This window comes from Nannospalax galili, unplaced genomic scaffold, assembly GCF_000622305.1.
Source record: "Nannospalax galili isolate Female #2095 unplaced genomic scaffold, S.galili_v1.0 scaffold382, whole genome shotgun sequence".
Lineage (NCBI taxonomy): Eukaryota > Metazoa > Chordata > Mammalia > Rodentia > Spalacidae > Nannospalax > Nannospalax galili.
This window is the reverse complement of record NW_008348685.1, coordinates 441,481-462,633: the sequence shown is the minus strand read 5'-3', so window position 1 is coordinate 462,633 and position 21,153 is coordinate 441,481. Positions and strand designations below refer to the sequence as shown.

General features: G+C 41.3%; 1 protein-coding gene across 1 annotated transcript in view; it reads left to right on the top strand.

Moving 5' to 3' along the window:
* Sgcd (sarcoglycan delta) overlaps positions 1–21,153 on the top strand; it is a 440,866-nt gene that overhangs the window by 292,882 nt on the left and 126,831 nt on the right. The window contains exon 8 of the mRNA XM_008845949.3: positions 17,217–17,289. Within this exon, the coding sequence (XP_008844171.1) occupies positions 17,217–17,289 (73 nt within the window). The remainder of the gene's footprint in view (positions 1–17,216; positions 17,290–21,153) is intronic.

Sequence of the window (21,153 nt, the reverse complement as noted above, 5' to 3'; positions counted from 1 at the left end):
GAGAGAGAGAGAGAGAGAGAGAGAGAGAGAGAGAGAGAGAGAGGAGAATCCTATCATTCCATTTGTGTAACATTCCAGAAAAGGCAAAACTCAAGAGAACAGTATGACCCAGGAGATCCAGAGATGGAAAAAGAAGGAACAAGGGGAAATTGTAGAGGTTAAGATTGCACTGTGTTCTGCTCATAGTGGTAGTGAGAGATAAAAAGTAGCCATATGACGAATAGGGTTGATCAGGAGGAAGCACCAGGACACAGATAAAACTCCATCGGAATAGAGTTTATTAGCAAAGGAACACATGGGACAGATTCCCTTCCCGGCAGGGAAAATGTCTGTCCGGGTCAAGAGCTGGGGTCTTTTAAAGGGGGAGGCTTCTGCTTCCTGCAGAAGGTGGGAAGATGTATTTTTTTTTTTTTTTAAGTTGGGTGAGGGGAAGTGTGAGAGGGGGACTTTTAAAACCTGTTCTCTTTAGAGATCAAAGTGGAAGCCTGCTGTGTTGGCCAAAAGGAGAAAAGTCTGCTTCTCTTGAGCAGTTGATTTGACTGCAGTAAATTGGAGAGAGTAAAAGACAGAACTGTGAGGAAACAGGAGTGCTGTTAGAGGCCAGTCCCTGAGCACAGACAGCTGTGGGCTTGTCCATTTGCTGTTCCTAGATGGTAAATTGGAAGGTATTGTAGTAGTAGAGCTGATGCTGGCTAGACGTTACCTCTTCCTCCCTCAAGCTGTGACTTTATCCTGTGTTTTTCCTGCTTCATTCAAACTGAATTCAGAGTATCTAAACCTGTGCTACTTGTCTAAGAAGGACAGAGTCACCAGTATGGCCCTGAATCAAAGCACCTTCCACTGTGGTGAAGGCCAATGCCGTTGATGACCCGATTCACAAGGCAGAATTAAGAAAGTCCTGACCTAGGACACAGGTGAAGAATGACGGAATTGTAGAAGAAGGGAGGAAGGAGCCATTAGTGAGAACTGTTCAAAGGCTGTGGAGCGGTCATTGTGGGGTTTCGTTTGATCTAGTCTTAAAGAATTTTATTTACTACAAAAGAGAGAAAGGCACTTTCTGACTGAAAACACTATGAGCAAGAATGGAAAGCCAGGGGCTACGGAGATGACGCATAAAGAGAACTGACTGTGTTCCAGACGACGCAAGTTTGGTTGTCAGCACCCATGTGAGGCAGGTCAAAACCTGCTATAAGTCTAGTCCTAGAGAAACCCATACCTCTGTTCTTTTTGGGCAGCTGAACACACATGCACATACATACAGACACATACATATACACATACTTAAAAATAAATAATCTTAAAATAAAAATAAACCGAAGCTCACTCAGCAGTTAATGGAAAGTCAGGGACGTCCATTGTTAGGTCATTTGAATTATTAGAAAATGCTATAGTTGAAGGGCCTGTCCCTCACAGAGGGTCAGTTTCCTTCTCTTACTTGGTTATAGGTGCAGTGGGATTGAACTTCAGACAGGACCAAGTCACAGACTTCCCTTACTATGTAACTCAGACAAATCAGACCTCTGGATTGTTTCTCTCCCATGTAGCAAGTCCAATGGTAAACAGTTGTTGGTGGTCATATGGTGACAAGGTCAACCACTCAGTGTCTGAAGTCTTCTTGGTCTTTTTCTCATGATTGGAAGATGACTATTCTAGTTACATGTGTGTATCATGTGGAAGAAGGAGGAATTCTGAGAATAGAAAGGTTCACATATGTACTCTTTCCAGGGGCAGTAAAACTTCCCTGTGCCCTGCTCCAGAAGATAAGGACGAGTCAGAAGACCCCTCTAGTTTGAAGGGAAGAAGGTAAAAGTGATTATTAACTGAGAACCTTGCTCCCATAAAGGGTACTGGGATTTCATTTCTAAGAGAAAGGGGGAAATATTCATTAACCTAATATGCTGGCCATCTTGAGGATGAAGTGAATGGATGCAGTCAAAATCATGTAATCAGAATCACCTCTGAGCCCCCTGTAAGCTGTACCCATTTAAGGCTTTCTTTCCAAACAGGATTTTATTCAGAAATGAAATCATTCAAGAGCTTTAATACTTTGAAACCTTCCTCACCTATATTCAGAATTCAATTTACTATTTCTCACTTTTTTAAAGACATCCTATCTCCTATAAATGATTTTATAAGTTTCTTCAATTATCTTTGAGAATGTGTTTCTCTGTAGTTCTCAATTAATACTTCAATTTCCTTCTCCATAGGAAGGCAATACCGCCCACCTGCTCAGCTACAGGAACAGTGCATCTGCTTCCTTTTCAATGACCAGGAAACCTTTAGAAACCATTACTTCATTTTCCAGGTCTCTCCACCCCCATTGACTCTCTTGGTGTTGATTGCTCTCACACTGTGAGAGATACTTGAGAGTGGAGATTTCCACTGAGGTGTCCACCTGTCCCTCAGTCACCAGAAGAGGTGCAGCACTTAGCAATGCTCTCCCAAATTTGCTCACGTGATTCACTTAGAGCTCGCTTGCTTAACTTTTCCTTCTCACTCTGGCCACCTGCCCCATGCAGGTCTGGAGGACAGTGTGGATGAAGGGTCACATTCATGCAACGCAGCATATCATCTTTGGGTAACTTGAGTGCAGCTCTGTGCTGCAAAGGTCACGGAGCTCCATCTCTTGCGTAGGATGCTCCATTATTCATTTTCCTCCTGGCTCAGATGCTACATTGCTCTAGTTGTTCTTCCCATCTTAGACACAACCAGTGGGCTGAAATTATTTGTTTGACTGTGCAGTTTTATTTACTATCAGAAATAACGTAGGTGTAAGAAGCTGAAATGAGGTCACTTGCAGCTTGAATGGTTCCTTTCATCTTTTCCAATTTGTGCATAATGATACTCTGAGCATGAGTTCTGGTCTATTGGTTTCTCCAGTAGAGTTTCTTTAATTAAACTACTTGTCTCTTCGTATCTTGCCTGGATGTTTCTATATGTGAATCTTAAAATTATGTTACAGTTTCACATTCTACACAAACGTTCAGAATGTACACGTTGGTGGTCTGGCTGCTTTGGACTGCTGCTATAATATTTAGAAGAGAATGCCTGTAATTATTCTCCATTGTCATATTCAGATCGGTTAATAGCACTCTGCTTCCTCTCTGCCTTATCTTCCGTTCTTGTTCTCATTATCTTCTAATAAAATGAATAAAACATCCATTATCTGTGGGTCAGCCACACTTACCATTGCATCATATTACAATGCACTTCATCATATGCTATATTTAATGTATTACACATACATGCATACATGCCTCATTTATCATATACATACAAACATGCCTAGGAAACCTCTTGTTCTCACAGTAGCCTATCATTCCCATCTCAACAGAGGAAGTAGAGGTTAAAAGAAGCTGATTAACTTGTTCAGCATCATATTCCTCTTTCTCATGTTTCTAGTCGACCCTGACCTCATTTTCTTCAGCATGCCCATCTATCCATCCATTACGTATACCTGCATTATGAACACATGTGTCTCTCTCCAGTCTGTGTCAGAGAGGAGCTCAGTGCCCTGTAAATGCATGGTCACGGATGTAGCTAGGCTTTCAATATGTAATATCTAGTATCAGTACTCAACTAACCCTGTGCTTCACTGCCAAGAACTTGTGACTCTGGCTGAGTCCATTTCTTCAGTTTCTCTTTATGTTTCTGCAGATGGCAGTCTGCCTCAAGCTTCCTGAATGGCTCTACAGATGCACAGTCCTGTGTGCTCCTAAATTCAGAGGCTGCTTAATTTGTCTCCTCGCTTCTCTCCACTGTGTAACATACATAAACTGTTGCCACCATCTTGAAATACTTTTTCCTCTTGACTTCTGTGCTACTCGATTATGTGTATCCTAGAAACCTTTGGACTCTTGTCTTCTCCATTTTTAAAACATCTTTTTCCTTCCATATTCAAGCATTTAATTCTGCAACCCCGAACAGTTCTGTGCTTGGTTTTCCTGGCACATGTCTTATGCCATTTCTTGGGCCATGTCACTCAGTCTCTCAGTTCCTGTGATCATTTATATTCCCATGACTTTCAGTAAGATTAGTTCCCCAGTGAAACCTTCTGAAAGCCTGACATGCTACAGCAAGGCGGGTGCTCAGGGCCCGTCAGCTGCTCAGGCCACTTCCCAGCCCTTAGAACCCCATCTCCCCCTCCTTTCTCCATTGTTCTTAATTGCCCTCAACCCCTCAAAAACTACTATCATAGAAACTGTTTATATAATATATATGCGTGCGTCATCTCCACATAGGCACACGTACCTGTGCGATGTACATAAAGATTTCTTTTCTTTTGCCTTTTGCATTAGTTGCATATCCTGTTTCTGTGGCAAAATACCTGACAAAAGCCAATTAAAGAAGGATGGGTTTATTGAGCCTTAACAGTTTGAAGGAATCTCGTCTAACGGTGAGGAAAGGCAAGTCAGCCAGAGGCCAGCTGGTCACATCGCGGCTGTAGTCAAGAAGCAGAGCGTCAAATGCCCCATGCAGCTAGATTTCTGCTTAGAATGCAGCCCAGGACCCCAGCCAGTGGGATGATGCCCTCGCCACCTTTAGAGTGGGACTTCCTACTTCAACTACTCTAACCTAGTAAAGCCCTCACAGATATGCCCAGAGATTTATTTCCAAGATGTTTCTAGATCCTGTCAGTTGAATAGTCAATATAAACCAACACCCCCTCTAAGAACCAGTATTTGTCACCTTGGAGGCAACATCACCTACATTGAAAATATATGAAGTATAAAAACTTAATGTAAGAAACTAATTTTTTTTTTTTCTCATCTAGCTATCTAGCTATAGAAAGACCCTGTAAGGGCAAAGATCAAACTTTCTCACTGAAAATTGCCCAGCACTGTACCATGCACATAGGAGGCACTTGCTAAGCATTGATAGACAATGAATGTTACAACACTTGGATTATATAAATTTCTAAAATTTCAATGATTGTACATTTATTTATTTATTTATTTATTTGCTTGATTATGTCATGGGCATACATGTGCCATAGCATGCATGTGGAGGTCAGACAACAACTTGAAAGTCACTTCCCCCTTTACCATGTGGGTACCAGGGATCAAACTCAGGTTACCAGGTTTCAGAGCCCTTACCTCCTGACCTGTCTTGCTGGCCCAAATTCTATGGACATTTTGATTTTCATTATTAATTTGTATGTGAGTTACTTTTCTATTGGTATGATAAAATACTGTGGCCAAAAGAAAATTAAGGAAGAGTGTATTTAGGCTTAGGATTCCAGAGGGCGACAGGGCCTACAGGCAGGGAAGGCACTGTGGCACGGAGTAATCGCATCTTTATCCAGTCAGGAAGCAGAGGGAAGGGGAATTTAAAGAGGGATGAGGCAGTGAAATCTCAAAGCCCCAGTGGTATACTTCCTCCAGCAAGAGTCCACATTTTCAAAGTTCCATAACTTCCCCCAAACAGTGCCAACAGCTGGAGAAAGAAGGCTCAAATATATGAGCCTATTGGGGATATTTCTCATTCACACCACCACAATTTGCAATTCCTTAAAAGGAAACTCTAAGTCCATTTCCCCCCCAAACAAACCCTGTATGAGCAGGCCTTCCATAAATATTGGTAATGAATTATCTATAGTTTCTGAGTTAGAAAAAGTGTCTTAATTCCTAAAAAAATAAATATTTGGTGAGTATCCTGGAAACCACTCACAAGCACAGATGTTTTGCATTAGCAACTTAACACCACAAGGGAGACACAAGGTGATTAAATTGCCCCAAGTGACTGTTTCCACAAAAAGTTGTCTAGCATCTGTGTTCCTGATGTCTGTGAAGGCTTTCAGATGATGACAGCTGTGCTCTCTGTGTACTCCCTGAAATCTGAGGACGCTCAGCATCCTCCCTGACCCTCAGCTCATTTCCCATCTCGGACTAAATATAATACGACCTGTTTCTTTAAGAAATTTTCACTGTATGTTACTTTTCAGAGAAATTTAAAAGTTCGTGTTAATTAAATACAGGGGCTGGGAAGATGGCTCAGTTAAGTGCTTGCTGAATAAACTTGAGGATCTGAATTCGATCCTCAGCACCCTCATGCCCAAGTACTGGGTTTCTCTGGACAGAGTTGGCCTTGGATACTTGTTACTTGGTCTGAACATTGAGTATGTCTCTCTGGGGGCTCCGTGACCTCATTCCATCTCGTCTTATCCACAGCATCACGAGTGGTTCCTTCCTAAGTGTCTCCTCAACCAGTCCTGTCCTGCAGCACCCTGGATTCTCTCCCCTGGCCTGTACACATCTGTCTTTGCTTTTTCTTCCTGTTTTTTCCACATCGCATGTCTGTGTGTGCACTTCACTATCAGACACCGTGCACTGCATGGTTTAAACGGCAGAAATTTGTTTCTTCTAGTTCTGGTGGCATGGGAGTCTGAGTTTAGACCTCAGAATGGCCAACTTCCTCTCGGTTTGAAGATGGTCAGCTTCCTGTTCTCTCATGGGAGACAGGTTGAGAGCTACTCCCTCTCTCCTTATGAATCTCATCCTGTGACTGCAGACAGGTGACTTCACATGGCAGGGAGGGGACATTTGTGACATTTCTTCTTACACAAGCACCAATCCCATCACCAGGGTTCCATCCCATGTCCTCTTCAAACCCTAGTTATCTCCCCAAGGCACCATCTTATAATATACCATTTGAGATTAAGGCTTCAACATATGAATGTCTGGTTAAAAAAGATGCTGTTAGTAGCCCATAGCAATCTTTGTAAAGTGTAAATTTGATCAAATCAGATTTCTTGATTGATAATTCACTCTAGCCTCCAAATCTCTGCACTTCCTGGGACCGAGCCTTTCCTCTAATATCCAATAATACTCACCAACCCAGCCTTCTTTATTATCTTGAAACCCCCAACTCTTCACTATTTACATATTCTCTTGTATTGCTGCATCCCACCCTTGGCATGTTCACTCCTAATGACTTTTTAGTTATAATCAGAATTTAAGTCTCCCGGAAATATTGTCTTCCAGTCATGACTTTAGGAAAATGTCAAAGACGTATCTTAGTCCGAGTCTATATCGCTGTTTTTCAGTACATCCTTATCTGTGAGATAACTTAGTTACAATTATTTCAGCCAGTCAGAATATGGTAGTGTTGTATGACACTGCTCCTGGGGAAACATGAACAAATGTCTGCTCGCCCCAGATAGGGACCCAACAACAGACCAAATTAAAGTTGGCCCCCAAATCCAAGTTTGTGAGCAAATGAGTTTTATTGGGGTTATTGACGGGAGCAGAAATGACTGTCAGCAGCAAAACCAAAACATACCCAGCATGCGTGATAGCTCACGAGAGCAGGGGACCTGGAGCACACTGCACCACATACAGGCAGCTCAGCCTGCCGGAGGGTCCTTTTCAAATAGCTCAAGGCAGCTCAGCTGGTGCCCGGTTTTTCCCAAACAGCCCCTCTGCTTGTCCCAGGTGTCCTTGCTTGTCTGCGAGGTCTCTCAGCAGTCCTTAGGGCTTATAAGCTTAAGGAAGCAAGGGTCCAATGAACTTGGTCAATTTCAGGAATTTTCCCAAGCTATTGAGTTGTTAACTTCCTGAACCTAAGGGCTTTCCTACAGGATGGCATGTGTCACCTCCCTTCAGAACATCCCGTTGTTCACCTTCCTTTAGAACATTCCATTGTTTACCTACCTTCAGACATCCTGTTATTTACCTTTCTTTAGAACCTCCTATTGTTTACTTACACCGCTTGCTCAGCACATACTTGCAAAACGAATTGAACTTTGGTTTGAGCTGCACACCATGATCGTCTCTTGGTTCATGGGCAGTCATCCAATCAGTTATCTGGAAAATTATAAAATAGCAGAACTGGAAGTGATCTATAGATCATAGACTCCACCCATTCCCACTTCATATAAAAATAGAGGAAGGAGAAGCTGGAGAGACGACTCAGTGGTTAAGAGCACTAGCTGCTCTTGCAGAGGACCTGGATTCAATTCCTAGCACCCACATGGTGGCTAACAAACACCTGTAACTCCAGTTTCAGAGAATCTGACACTCTCTTCTGACTTTCATGAAATAATAAATAATAAATTAAATAATATTTAAAAGTAGAGTAAGAATACTAAAAGTTAATTGACAAATTCTGTATTTATTAGTTAATTTTTTGTTACTACCAAAATACCCAAGGAAAGTCAGTTTTATAAATTTTGTATTTAGTTCATAATTTTCAAAAATGAAAGTCCAAAATCAGAAAGTCCCAATGGTTCAGCCTCTGGTGAAGGGCTAGCAACAGATTACGTCACAGTGGTGGGAAGAGATGGAGCAACAGTAGAAGAAGCCAGAACAAGCCGGAGGCCAGTCACAGGCTTTGGTAAATGACTTGCTCTCCTGATAATTCACTCCCAGGCACCAGCACCCTTTCTGATAGCATCCCTCTGGACTTTCCATTGGACCTCACCTGTGAAATGCACTACACCATCAAACTGAGAACCACACCAGCTGCCCATGGACCCCTTGGCACCACACCATAGCACCATATGGAGTCTCAGACACCAGGGCTTCTGTTTCTTAAATCTCGAGGAGGCAAAAAGTGAATTCACCCCTTCTCATATTTCCCTGTCATCGTTTTTCAGCTTGACTGCTTGTCTCCATTTTATAATCCCATATAGGTATTAAAATACAGCCTTACCCTTCCAAGTAAAATATGGTTGTTTTTAAGATTGCCATTCAATTTATATGTAGCCAGACAACATAAATTTAAAACTGACAGTGGGGTTTATTTATTTATTTTTATTTAAAGCAGTTTCCATTAAGTAGGTTAACTCTAGTATTCCGAAGACATTGAACAATTTTGTTCCATGATTTAAGCCTAAAGATGAGTTCTAGTTCATGTGCATTAACATAAAGGCATTTTGGTGTAACTATTGATGATGATGAAGAAAGAATTTAGCATTCCAAATTATGATTTACTGTCATAGTCACATTTCTAACCAATCAATTTTGTAGCCATTTCTGATGCTGCTAATTTTTTTTCACATTTTTATTTTTAAGATTTATCTATTTATTTTATATGCATGAGGGTTTTGCCTGGTTGTATGCATGGGCACCACATGCATGCAGTGCCCGTGGTGACCAGAAGAGGGTATCTGAGCTATTCCTCCATCCCCCTTCTTGTATTCATATAGAAAAAAAAATAGACCCGAACTGGAGTTATGGGTGGTTGTTAGCCACCGTGTGGATGCTGAGAACTGAAACCAGATCTTCTGCAAGAGCAGCCAGTGCCCTTCACCACTGAGCCATCTCTCCAGACCCTAAAGCAAATTTCTTACAATTGCTTTTTGAGATCAGCTTTTCTCGTGTTCCATGAGATCTGGTTTCTTATATATTTTCTGTCATGGCCATCATCATATTTCTGTTCACTGTCCTGTTTTCCTGTACCAAATTGTATAAAGCTATACTTTCTTTTCAGTATCTAGCCCACATCTTTTATTAACATGTATGGTTTGGGGGACTTTATGCTTATTAGTTTTCATAAAATTTCATTTCTCCAGGTCATATATGTGGTGCTTATTGTTTTATTGTTTCTGTCATGATAAATTTTGCTGCTATTTCATCTCTTACGGAATTTGTTTCCTATTTGTTTTTTCCAATTAAGTACAGTTTACAGCTGGTGTATTTTCGGAGGTAGAGTATCTGCTTAGCATGTACATGTAAGATTGCAGTGTTGGAGTCCAGCTGCTGCTCAGGATATAATCCTTGCAACAGCCCTCTCCCTCTCATAGATACCTATAGGCACTTACTGAGACACTCTTAGCTCTAAGCTAACAGGCTTAGAGGTACCAGGATCTCTTACCTGAGGAAGTGAGCTTACATCAAAGGGGAGATCCGTGGTCATACACACATCCTGCTCTCCACACCCTTTCCTGTCTCTAGCCTGGGAGTCATCGAGCCTGGCTGCAGTCTTGTGAGGTGAAACAACTTTCACCCAACTTCTGCCATGTGGACACTGATCTCCTCTGTTCAGAGCCTCTGTCCTGCAGTCTGTCTGTGGTGCTGCTGCTGGTTATCTGTTTTCTGTCTAAAAAGCTTCATGCCCCCAACACTGTGTCTCATTCCTCGCCTGACCTTGCATCAGAGTTATTTTTCAGTGAAGCCCTAGATTTGATCCCTAGCACTACAGAAAATAAACAAACTTCAAAAAGTCTTTTTATATTCCAGGATTGTTTCATTTCCACAGTAGCTAAAGGAGATGGTCAAGGACACTCAGAGTTTTAGATTTGGGGGATACCATTTAGCTCTGATACTTAGCTCATCTCATTTTACAAGTTGAGAAAATCAGTGCCCCGAAAGGCTATATGACATGCCTTAGATCACAGAAGGTAGACTGGATGTCACGTTTCCTGACATACAGGACAGCTCAAGGGAAAACTGTGATAACACTCAGCTCTGAACTTGAATATTCTTTGTAGGGAAGTTGGGCTTTTGCTGCTAGGGTAACAGAGTGCAATAGAAATTTTTGGACAAGTGTACCCCCTACCTGGGACAATTGGAAAAAGAGCCATTGAGCTGATCTTTATGGTGAATCAAAACACTTTAGGTAGATCCTGTCACATGCTTTATAAGTCCCTGATTGATTGCATGGAATTAAGTTATTGGGCAGAGAACCAACTAATGGAAACACATTGACAAAATCATTTTTTGAGGGACATTAAATGGAACTTAAAATAAAGCTGAAATGACTTTATGGATTTTTCAGTGAAAGTGTTTATGAACATTTATTGCCAGTAAATTATATTGTGTCAAAAAAAGAAATCAGTAGGTATAGTTTTAATAGGAGCCATTTTGAAATAATAAAATTGAGGACAATATATTATCCAAGAATGGATAGAGGACAGGTGTCAGCATTTGTCCAGTTGGATGGCTGTCTATGATGGCAGCTTTTGGGAAAGTGTGTGTGTGTGTGTGTGTCTGCGTGAAATCTGATAAGACTTGAAAGTTGAAATATTAATAATTCATTTCATTGCACATGTGAGGTCTTTGGAAGACAGGTGACTGGGGACTTGGCAGGCATGAATTGAAGGCATAAACATCAATGTTTGTTAGATCTCAGAGGAAGCTAAGTGCAGGGCAAGAGAGTCTGCTGAGAGAGGTGGTCTAGAGTAAATCTGAGGAACACTGGATCTGGAACTGGGACTGCACGGACCCTCGGAGCCGTGTGACTGCAGACAGTTTCTGCATCTCCGAGCCTCAGATCACACATCTGTAATAGGCACTCACAGTCTCTGCAGCCCAAGGCTTTTCTGATGATTCAGTGAAAATCCAGAGTAGCACTTGAGTTCCTAGAACATAGTAAGTCATTTAAAACTTTAATTTTAAATCAATGTAAAGGGTCAAATAAGAGTAGGAAAGAACATACTCTGTAATTTGCTCTTCGTGGCAGTACCGCTTAATCGAATACCATATGTAGATTGCTGCATGCCAGATATTTCATTCAGTGTCTTCCAACCTCTAGCCTATGAACATGCTGTGTTCCTTCTTTTTCAAGTTGTGTGTGCACCACGTGCACATTTACAGATTTGAAGACAATAGTCAGAGATTGATTCCCTATCTACTGTGAGTTTGGGGATTGAACTCCATTTGTCAGGCTTTCAAGGCAAAAAGTTTTACCGACTGAGCCATCTTACCAGCCAATGTTTCTTTTCGAAGAAGGAGACAGAGCATCATTTTAGTCAGAGGTCATGTCCATCCCTTGGCAAATGAGAGGCTTTGATATCTGCTCTAGAAATTCACACCTATGGGCTGGAGAGATGGCTCAGCAGTTAAGAGCACTGACTGCTCTCACAGAGGACCCAGGTTTGATTCCCAGCACCCACGTGGCAGCTAGCAACTGTCTGTAACTCCAGTTGCAGGGAATCCAACACCTTCTTCTGACCTCAGAGGGCATTGCATAGCATGCTGAATTGTGTTTGGGGATATTCATTTAAAATGTACTGCACTTTGTGAGGAGTTTTATAGTGATAAAGGGGTACTCCCATAGAAATGGTAGCACCTGGAAACCAGTCCAGTAGAACCCTGAGGCACCTCATGCTAGTCTAGCTATATCTATGTATGATCTGTTCCTTCTCACACAGAGCTTAAGATCTAGTTGAAGAAATGGAATGATGTCTACAAGATGCTAACAGAAATTCTGGTGATATGTGCTCAATGACAAATGAGCACTGTGGTTTTCTATAATATTTGTTGAGTGCCTACTATGTCCAGGCTGTGCTAGGGAATGTGACAGAGAACAAGAATCCTGGTCTAAAGGACAGCAAAGGTACTTTGGGATCAGAGAAAACTATCATTCTGAGCTCTGGTGTTCAGGAGACCCTGTCCTTTCGACATACCATTATCGATGGTATGTTAGTGACCCTATTGTGGTCCAGTATTCCTTTTCCTCTTGGGCTGGCTCAGAAGGGTGACAGAGCTAAGGACTACAAGCAAGCTGTTTCTTCTTGATCCCAATAGAGCAGGTGTAATAAGTAAAGTAGCAGACGAGTTTATATAATTATTATTGATGAATGAAGAAGCAGACTCAGCACAGAGTGTGACTAAGACAGGCATTTAGACGTTCACTTTAAAGAAAATGTCATTCCTCAAGTTGGTGACCGCTCTGATGTAGGGAAGCCTCTGCTCTACTGTGAACACACATTGCGCATAGTCAGAAGTTGAGGAATATGTCATCTTTGGCAGTTTGGTTGCAATATGTATAAGCCAGAAAACTAGGGCTGACTTTCATAAGGCACTACTCTGTGTGTTCACTTTTATAGAATTCTGGGTAAAAGAAAATAAAATTTCAGCTAAAACTGAAAATATATATAATACAACCAACAAATAACTTCATTTCCTTATGTGATATATAGCTGCTCCTTTCAATTGTGATTTTATAAATTTCTTATTGAATTTTTCTGTATTTCATGCAGAATATCTTAATCACCTTTATACCCCGCTTCTCCACTGGCACCCTCCCATAGCCAACCTTCCCCACTGGAATTCATATACTCTGTTATTTATGTTAAGGCCCATCGTGTCTAGTCAGCCTGTCTAGAGTCCCTCCCTTTAGGAAGAGCAGCTCTTCCTCACCCAGCAGTAATCAGCTGCCAAAAATTCTTGAACTAAAATTGAGGTCTGCTGTCCATTTCCACAGTTCTGTGCTGGGTTTTTGTCTGCTTGAGTTTGCATGGGACTTGTGCATGCTAACACTATTGCTTTAGGTTCATATGAGCAAGGTCCCAGGAGCCTGTAGGACTCTGTTTCCCTATGGTCACGCATCTCCTCTCTGGCTCTTACAATCTTTCAGCCCCCTCTTGTACCACAGTCCCTGAGCCCTGGGTGGGTGGAGTTTAACATAGGAGATTTTTCCAAGGACCCACAGTCTGCAGGCACTTATTCTCTATGCTTTGGCCGTTTGTGACCTTTTGTGTTTCTGACCCTCTATTACATGAAGGAGCTTCATTGATGAGAGTTGAGAGATGTGTTAGTAATCCTCTACCCCTTGATCCACTATGTTTGCTGGGCCTTAGGTGTAGAGGTTGCATGGTAGATTTGTCACTTAGACTTTGGCAATTCACAGACAATCTCTCTGTATGACCAGTTGTAGAACTCTGTAATAATCTCCAGCTGTTGCAAAAGAAGCTTCTTGGATGAATTGTGACTGGGATACTTGTCTGTAAATGTAAGGATCCATATTTTGTGTATAGTAAGAAAATTACATTTGTCTAGGAATGTGACAGCCTTGGGGTTTTCTCTGAGATCTATCAACTTTCTAGCCATGTGCATTTGGCTATTTTTATAGGACCACACATGAATTTCCTCCCATTGAGTGGGCTTTAAGTACAATTAGGTAGCTGTTAATTACCCCCAAGATAAAAGTGCCACTACTGTACCAATGTCATTTTGCTATGCTGGTAATTGATGTGGTTTTTTAGGCCTTAAATCTGGGGTTGGACCATAGACGGATGTTCTCCCTTAGCAGCTTGCATAGTGCTCTCCAAAGCTATGAGAGCTAGCCTTCAGGGGAGGTGGCTTCCAGCTCAGTTCCAGCTCCATTGGTCAAAATTCTGTATCTGAATGATGTTCTCTCTTCAGCAATAGGGTCTTACCTTCAAGCTCTGAGAGGCAGTCAAGGGCTGTGGCAATAGCCTGTGCAATTTTGGGAGACTCTTGGACTACCCTGGCCAAGAACTTCAAGGAAGGTTTCTCCTGTCTGGCATGTTTCTTACTGTGTAGCCTTCTGCTATGTCCATTAATTGTAGTTGTAAACTAATGTTCACATGCCTGAGAACCACAGGTCTCTGTTGCATAGGGAAGTCTCTCTTCCATGCAATAGTCACAGAAAAAGAGACTGATGCTGGATACCAAGAGGTGGTTAGGAATGTTGTATTCTAGGGCCTCATGCAGCCTGAGTAACATCACCATGTGACTTCAGAAGGGATGTTTAATCCTTGGCATCCCCACAGTGCCCATGGCCAATGTGTTTTTGAAAGGATCCTACCAGTGTTGAAAATGTGGACTACATGCTTATTATGACACTTAACTTCCACTATCGATTTAATTGCATTAAGAAATGTTCAGTGTACTCGGGACGCACACTTTTGGGTGCATCTGTAAGAACTTTCCAGAGAGGATTAACAGAGGAAGTAAGATGTGAGCTACAGCATTCTATAGGGTGAGGTCTCAGACTGAATAATCGGAGGAAAAGGAGAAAGTCGCCCAAATGCTGCCAATTCCCTTTCCTTTGCTTTCCGAACCTCCAGATGTGCTCAAGCTCCTGCCATTATGTGTCCCCCATTGTTAGGGACCAGACTTCAAATCATGAGCCAGACATGTCCAGTCTGTGGCCCGGTCTGTTGGCCAGGGTAGTCCAAGAGTCTCACAAGGTAGCTGTGAATGTGGTCCACCATATCTGTAGACTGCATCACTCAGAATCAGAAGGTTGGATACCCCTGTGTGAGGCAAACCTTTGGTCACAGCAAGAAGAAAATAAAATAGCACACTCTTCAAGACCAAATTTAGCACGTATTTAACAAAAGCTACATGGCAGTCTATAATTCAATTCATTCTTCAGTTACACAAAGATACAATAATATTGAAATCCCAGGGCAAAATTAATAATATATACATAATGAAACTATAAACATTCTTATAAATATGCATGACAAGTTGTAAATTTCTTTATGTGCTCATTTTGATGTATTTGAAGTGATATGGAGTCTTAAAAAAGAAGAAAGCTAGGGCTGGGGAGGTGGCTCAGTGGGGAAATGCTTGCTCTGTAAGCAACATGAGGCTCTGAGTTTGGATCCCTAACACCTACATAAAAAGCCAGACATGGCTTATACCTGTAACTTCAGCATTGGGGTGGGGAGACAGGCAGATCCTGGGGGCCAACTAGGCAGCCAGTCTAACCGCATCCGAGCAATGATGCAGGAACTGACCTGGAAGCCTCCTCCCTGAAGGCTAGCTCTCATAGTTTTCTGCGGACACTATGCAAGCTGCTAAGAGAGAATATCAATTGATGGTCCAATCCCATCTTTAAAGGCTAAATAATCCACCACAGTGCACAGCAGCAAGCTCCAAGTTCAGTGAGAGACCCTGTCTCAAAAAATAAGGTGGAGAATGACTGAGGAGAAGACACCCAATATCAACCTCTTGCCTATGCATGAGCATGCATGGGTGAGTACACATGAATACTTGTGTGTGCAGACACACATACATGCACTCACGTTTATATTCACATACACACAAAGGCACTCTTTCACACACCTGTACACATGCACACACATACATGCACACCCACACAGCCCCACACTCATGTATCCTCATACACATGCATGTATGCAGACTCACACAGACACATGCACACCACGCATGTATATACACATGCACATACACACTTGCACACATACATAAATGCACATGTGCGCACACCCCCCCACACACGCAAATATCTTCAAGTCAAGAAGAACTGTAAATGTCCCACACTTAACGTCTCTGTGCCTGCCCACTGTATATGTTGATTTTATGAGGTTGCTGCAGGGAATGTGAACGCCTGTATGAGTCACTGAAGTTCTAGTTTTGAAGAGACTGTTAATCATTAAGCTATTCCTTACTGGTCCTTTGTAATATTAAGTAGAAGCATTGTTTGGGTTTGTGCTGGCAATTGTCTGTTGCTCCTACCAGAAAGACTGAGCATTTTCATAGTTGCTACAGTAGCAAAGAAACAAAATAATTTTTCTGGACACATCATCATATCAAGACAAATCTAGGCTTGGAATAATAATGACAACTAAGGGATTTCTAGACATTATGACAATGCTAAAGGATTCTAGAAATTTGCATATGCATGCAAAATACCCCACTTCTCTTCACAGCATCAGACATATACAACAAATGCATAGCAATAAACTTCTTTGCATCAAAATACAGGATACTGCCTCAGCTATGTTTAATTGAAAAGCTAATATCCAGGGCAATTGTCTGTAGTAAACTGTGGGTTAAATTATATGAAGTCACTTTGAGAGCATGCAAATCAGATACTCGCAACCTTTTATGGCTAGAAAGGTTCAGCTGATGTTGACAAATTGTGTAGAGAAAGGCTTATAGCTCAGTCAAGAGCTAAATGTCTAAATTGGACTGGGGATCAGTGTTAATACTGAGAGAATAAAAACGCTGAACTTGAAATGATCTCTCATAATGTTCTGTTTGCTTAACTTTTCAAGACGATAATGCAGAACTTTGTTTACAGAAAACTTTAGCTTGTCATTAGGCAAATGCTACCATCTAATACACAACGGAGGTGTCTCTGTTACAGGATTTTTCCTGCGTTGCAGGAAGACAGCTTCATCTGCTTTATTTCCAAACCACTTCTTGTTGGATGACCATTAATGGTTTATAAGAGACAAGAGAATTTCATACTTCAAGGGATCATTTTGAAATGGTTTCATTTTTGAATCCCAGATGGAATTTGCCTCATAGCCACCCTCTGATTGCAACAGGGTACACTTTTTCCAAAGGATGTCCCTGCTTTTCTCAAGGGTTGCTTACATGAGTTGATTCAGTGCTTTCCTTTCTAGGCTCTGAAGCCAGTGGCAAAATGCATCCATATTACCTTGTGTAATGGACTCGGTACCTTTAGCTCTAAGCAGTGTGCTGATGGTGCCCCAGGTGATTCTTCCACATCCCCAGTATCTGTTTGCTTTTGTCTTTCATCTGTAGGAGCTGAAGGCTCAGTATTTCCCAAATCCATAGAAACACCTAATGTCAGAGCAGACCCCTTCAAGGAACTAAGGTAAGCTTCTGGTTTGATTTTCATTGATCAATGGCTATTTCCTGTCTCTGCATCTGGCCTGAGATTCATTTTGAATCATGTATGAAAACATATGAGCTGAGAGAAGTTGGGGAATTACTGAAGACAACAATAACCTCAAGAGAATTTTCTCTGAGTCCTGAAGGAAGTTAAGTCTGGGATAAGAAGCTGCCAGCTCTGTAACTTTGCATTTGGGGTTGGTGCATTGGCATTATCTGTTTGCTGCTAAGTTCTGTGTTGCTACAAATTAATGGAATTACAAAACTAACTCAGTAATTGGTGTTGATCAGCTAAAAAGAAAGTACTATGTAAAGTACCTGCTACCTAAATACAACACAGGTGTTTTCGTATGTAACATACTGCTTAGTATATGAAGTCATATGTTGCCGGGACTGTTTCTATAGGTACATGTACTGGTGTGTGCATAAATGTGGGACTTTAAGCAAGAGGAGGCCTCTGAGACACTGTGTAGTTGCTACCAACTAGGGAAAATAAAAAGGAACAACAAATAGATAGATGGACCTAGATAAGTAGCCTACAAGCACTGAACTCTATACCACAAAGAGAAATGCACTGAAAGTGACACATTGATATAAATACAACTGAAATTTCTAGGATGTGGTTAGAAACATCAAGAATTCAGTGACTGTTGACTTTCTTCACGTTTGGTAATTCTTTTTCCCTAAAACCAATCATAAATCATCAGAAGAGGCTAAGCAGCATTGAAGAACTATTCCATAAAAGACATCAGCTGCAGGCAGATGTATTTCAGGCACATAAACCACATGTCCTCTTCCAGGATGTAGTCTCAAGGTCTGCACTTTGCTAAAAAAGCAATAGCCATTGGGGGTAGGGCTTGTTATGTTCTTCAAAAGAAACATATTCTCGGTCAGGAAATACATCACCAGATCCCAAAACCCATGGCGTTTCTGAAAAGCTTGTATTCCCTGTGAACATAAGAGAATAGATTGGGGGAGAGGGCAGATTCAGAAAACCCCACATACAGTGTAACTACAGTTTATGATGCAGCCATTCTACTAGTGTGTGTGTGTGTGTGTGTGTGTGTGTGTGTGATGAAGTTAATATTATCAGAGACCTGAATTTTCACAGTTACTGCAGGAAGTTTCATAATAGCCCAGATATCGAAGCAACTCACCAGGCCTTTGATGGATGAATGGATAAAAAAATTGTCATACATGTAATGTCACTGAATTTAGAAACCGCAGAGAGAGAAGGACATTCTTTGGAGTTTGGGGACTAACTCAGGGACCCAGGTTTAGATAACAGCATTGGCTCTCTGAGGAAGGCAGGGAGGGTGTGAGCTTCGATGAGCTGTTGAATGTTGAGGAAGCACAGGAGCTACATGGCCTGGTAAAGACCAGAATGTGTAAATGGATAAAAATGCCCAGAAGGCAAGAGTCCAGTCACCTAGTGATGTACATCCTGAGCTTTAGAGTACAAAGGAATTTCCTTGTAGTTCGAGTGTCCCAGATGTCTCTCGTGAAAGGGTGGAGATCACCAGATGTTGACATCTCAGGCAGCACGGGGTCATTCATCAGCTCTGTTTACTAATGGCCTCCTCACTCCCAGCTTTGTAAGCTGCTTCCAGAATTGATTTTTATCATAATTCCATTTTTACAATGCAGTGGAATACTACTTAGCTATAAAAAGGATGATGTCAACATGTCCTAGCAAGGATGAACTGAAGGACATTACACTTAGTGAGATAAACCAGACACAGAATGATAACACAATGGAATGATTGCTAGGGTAGAGATATGAACCAAACTCACAGAAACACAGAGAATACTGCCATCTCCCTAGAGCACTAGGTAAGGCTGCACATAAAAATGATGATTTGTTTGGAAAACATAAAAAAGGTAGCCATCAGTGAATCAGTCTTAGGTTTGAATAGGAATGGGTCTCTCTAGCCACTTAGTTTAAGGAACCAATAGTCTGACCTACGTCTGTAGCTCTCCAGAATGTTCCTCGGCAGTTATGAAAATGGAGGCTTACAGTGTAATCTTCCTTCTGGTGGTTATGTCGTTCAATAAATTGTGTGGAGGCAATTTCGGTTACCGTGGCAAAAGACTTTAAAGGATGTTTTAAGTTGCAAAAGGCAGTGCATCCCATAATATGGAGCTGAAAAGTACTCTAATCTCAAATCTGTTCTGCTGCAGCTAAGAAATGATATTAGTTTGTGTTTAGTTTCCTTCATAATATTACCAGGGTTCTGGTGATGAGGCAGAAATATCGTAGTGTACATTCTAAAGGCCGTTCTTTTTTCTGCTTGTTTTGTTTTGTAATGGAGAGTAAGAAAACTAAACTCCTTTGAGAATATGTGAGATTTAAAGTTTGTCTGTATTACAGGGAAACAAGAATTGGACCAGGCTCATACAAGTTGACAAAAATAAATTTCTGTTTTATTTTATAATGTCTATACCTCACTAAATATTTATTAGCTCCCAGTGATTTGTAAATTTAAGCCCTCAAAGCAGTTTGTTAAAGCCTCAGAGTTGTTAATTACAGGATTGGTAGTGCCACCCAAATATGTCATCATAACAAAAATTTAGGGCAATCTGACTTTTAAAAAGGGCAGACAAGGGGCTGGAGAGATGACTCAGTGATTAAGAGCACTGTCTATTCTTGCAGAAGACTCAGGTTCAAATCCCAGCACCCACATGGCAGCTAACAACTGTTTGTAACTCCCGTTCCAGGGAATCCAATGTCCTTTTCTATCTTCTGAGGGCACTGCACAACACAGGTGCATTTAGATACTTGCAGGAATAACACTCAAAAACATAAAATAAAAATAAATAAGTACATAATAAATAAATAAATAAAATTAAAAATGGGAGGAGATCGGGAGGCAGAGGAAGGCAGATCTCTGTGAGTTGGAGGCCAGCCTCATCTACATAGTGAGTTCCAGGCCAGCTGAGACTATAGGGAGACCCTGTTTCAAAAAAAAAAAAATGGGAGGAAAGAGACAGATAGGTAGGCAGACAGACAGACTGAGGTGTGTGGCATGTGGAACAGTAGCACAGAAAATCTTGTGGTAAGGAACTCTTAAATTTCTTCCTTTGGAATATTTTCTTGACATGTTTCATGACTGTTTCTGCATTTTCCATCATGCCTTCCTCTACCCGCCTCCAGCACTCCACGTACTTAGATTGAGATTTTCAGTTTTATTTTTCATACATGATATTCACAATTACCTGGTCAAATAACATGAATATGAAAAAGCGATATCAGTGGAAAATGAAAGCTGCATCGTGTAGCGTGTTTACTCAAGGTTTCAGAAAATAAAAGATCCGTTATCCGCATTAGTCACCGGGTTATACGTTGATGGCGTTCTGCACTTGGATTCAATTTGGCTGGAGTGCTCCCTGTCTGCTTGGTTGGTTTTGGTGTAGACCTTAAACTCTCCAAGCCCCAATATCTGGAGCACAGGAAAACTCAGAAAATTTGTGTTCAACAAGTGTTAGCTTTGGAGAGGAGAGACGGGCGTTTCTGTGCAACCTGGGCTCAAGAACCAAGGTGGGGGTTCCTAAAGTTTAAAATTTCATCAACCACTGAAAAGTTTCCATCAGACTTCAGTAGCCTGTAATTTTTTCAATTAAAGACAAAGCAAGAAACACAAACAACTACTGTATTTGCAGTTACTATTAACATTTTAGATAAATAGCTATTTCTAGTAATATTCAGGACTAAAAGACAGATTCGTAAGTTAGATCCATGTGACCCTCTAATGCTTTATGGTGTTGGTTCTGTTTTCTCATTTTGCTGGCATTCATTGCAACTATTCTTTTCACGCTTTCTTTTTTTTTTAATTTAGATTTTATTTAT